At 34.8% G+C, this 2,711-nt stretch overlaps 1 protein-coding gene across 1 annotated transcript in view; it reads right to left on the reverse strand.

Moving 5' to 3' along the window:
• The window catches only part of LOC106518667 (metalloproteinase inhibitor 2), a gene marked incomplete in the record, with an annotated part of 5,905 nt that extends 3,901 nt beyond the window's left edge, over nt 1-2,004 (reverse strand). Inside the window, 1 exon segment of the mRNA XM_014010038.1 lies at nt 1,836-2,004. Coding sequence (XP_013865492.1) covers nt 1,836-1,968 — 133 coding nt within the window.
• Between the last annotated feature and the right edge of the window lie 707 nt (nt 2,005-2,711).

Below are 2,711 nucleotides of genomic sequence, written 5' to 3' on the forward strand. Positions count from 1 at the left end.
AAGTATAAGTATTGATTTAAAATGAGCTGTTAGATTTTCTGTAATGACATTTATTAGGAGGTGACCTCCCCAAAAAATGCAGAAATGACTATATCGTATTAAATTTATTAATTTATGTTACATTTAGGATGAACTAGTCTAGCTGTTTCGGATTAAAAAGGGTGCCGAAACCTTTCCCCCAAAATGAAAATCTATCTGAGGGCTGTGGGCCAAACGCAATAATATAATTCATGAAATACAAATACTTCTTAAATACAGTCCTTTTATTTTAATGGTTATGTCCTGCTGGAGTGTGACATGATTTGTTTGTGTACAAACTAATACGGTATCAGAATTTTAGATATTTATTTTTCTCATTCAACCACCATTAAATTCACTCCATCTAGGAGGCACAATTTATATGGATAGTTTTTATTTTTTACAATAAGCGGCTGGTATGAAAATGAGCAAAAATGAACTAAAAGTAACGACTTCCTACTTCTTGCCTTTTTWAAAAAATGTAAGAAGTAGAACGTACAGATAATTGTGTGAAAATGTAAGAAGTAGAAGTAAAAAGTAGGCTGAAAAATAATTACTCAAGTAAATTTTGGATACCCAAAAATTCTACTTAAGTACAGTAACAAAGGTTTTGTATTTAGTTACTTTACAACTCTGAATATGAATGGATAAACACAAAAAGCCCATTTATGTTAATTCAGTTTTCTTTGTGATGGTTTCATGTGAATGGACTATTTCACGGATATCGTCATCTTTGCCCAGTGCAAAGCATCATGGTCCAGTTTGGGGGCACCATGTGCCGGTGTGTGAATTAAATGACTGAAAATGGGTGGTGTACTGTGTTTTACTTGTGTATATGTGCAACAATGATCACAGATAAATGAAAACAAGTTTTAATATTTAGAATAATGAAAGCACAAGATTGTATGCACTCAGTCAAAAACTTGACCATATAATGGTGTACGGTTTATTTATTAACAATAATATACAAAAAACAGAAAGCTACAGATCACAATAACAAATGCATTTTCCACTGTTAAAACAGCAATAAGTATTTTGAATTAATTAAATTTAAGCCAAATTTGATGTGTGGCCAAGAAGGACATTTTATACTCAGAATTTATTAAATCACAGGTCAGCCTGCCTCAAGGTTATATTTAGATTAATTTTTTATCACCCAGCTCCACTGGTCATAATGCTGTTAATATGACCACTATATACTGGGATTTTCTCTGGCAATATATTTAATATGGTGCCATACCATAGTAATTACTACATTATATTAAGAGTAAAAATATTGCACAGCAGTATAACCTTACCTCTATTTTGCATTTCCATGTTGCTATTTTAGGCATTAATTTCAACATTTGAGCAGGTAAAAGTTCTTAACAAGTTTGTCCTTTTTATGATWAGAAGCTGGTATTTCACGAACCAAAATAAACATTTTAAAATGTGCAACAATCCAAACTTTAAACTATTATAACCTGCCCCATTGTTTACTTTTCTTTTGTTTGCCCCCGAATAATCTCACAAACCATTGTGCGCCACTTCGCGCTAAACATTATCTGCGAATAAGTCCAATGAAGACATTTTTATTGCAAAACAAGCTTATTCCAATGATTTAACTTTAAAATAAAATGTACCTCTGTAAAAAAGTTAAAAAATGTAAAAAAAAAAATAAGTACCTCTCAGATAATTTCATTTTGTGAAAGTAGCTCTTAAGGAAAAAAGTTTGGAGACCCCTGCTTTAGAGCAATACTATGGGTGAGGTGTTTTTAATTGAGTATACAGTCAAAGTAACCAAACTTATGGATTTATTGTGAAATAGTTAAACTTACCAACATCTGAGTTGCAGAAAGCCTCCTGAGGATCAGGACCATCACAGGTGCAGGCTTCTGCCACTTCCTGAACACGCCAAACAAACAGGATGGTCAGAGTGATAAAACAGCTGCTCATCATTGCCCGAGTCATCTTTAGAAATTTAAAGATGTTGACAGCAGAGCCAGTGGGCACTCAGAAAGGATCTTGCACCTTCTAATTGTTCTCTGAACAGGAGCTGTGACTTTTATACCCTCAAAGGTTATCAGACTCCATCTGGAGGTGAGAGGCAACAGCAGAGGTGTCCATCCCTCCTGTTCTACCTTCTGCATGTTTTACAGGTTTCTCTCTCCAACACAGCGGATTTAATTAGTGAAACCGACAGGTGGTAAATGTATGCTAAAAGTGTCATAAAACCACAAAACACACACAAATGAAGACTTTTATTGCTTCATCAGTTTTTGTTCATGTTATGGCAATATTTATTTAGCGAAGACAGAAATACGTGGTCCAAGAATGAAGGTACTCTGTGAGATGATAACTATGTTTTGTGGTTATTAATTACTGTCACAGAGACAGGCCAGGTTGTTCTCTGTGTTTCCTGTTGTTGCAATAAAACTCAGCTGATCATCTCATGAAGTACCTTCATTGTTGGACCACATATCTCTGTCTTTGTTAAATAAATATTGCCATAACAGTTGGCGTTGTCAGGCAGAGATCACTAGGAGATTGACGGACCAAGGCCACATTGCAGGTGGACTGATATGAGTGAGAGCAAGGACTGGACTGCTCAGGACCGTGTCTCCAGCTGGATGAAAAGAACCTTTTTATGGTAAATTGTTTTAACAACAGAGACACGCTGGTGATGATTGTGATGGATGATCTTGAATAAAAAA

The sequence above is a fragment of the Austrofundulus limnaeus genome, unplaced genomic scaffold (genome assembly GCF_001266775.1).
Source record: "Austrofundulus limnaeus strain Quisiro unplaced genomic scaffold, Austrofundulus_limnaeus-1.0 Scaffold65, whole genome shotgun sequence".
NCBI classification, from domain to species: Eukaryota; Metazoa; Chordata; class Actinopteri; order Cyprinodontiformes; family Rivulidae; genus Austrofundulus; species Austrofundulus limnaeus.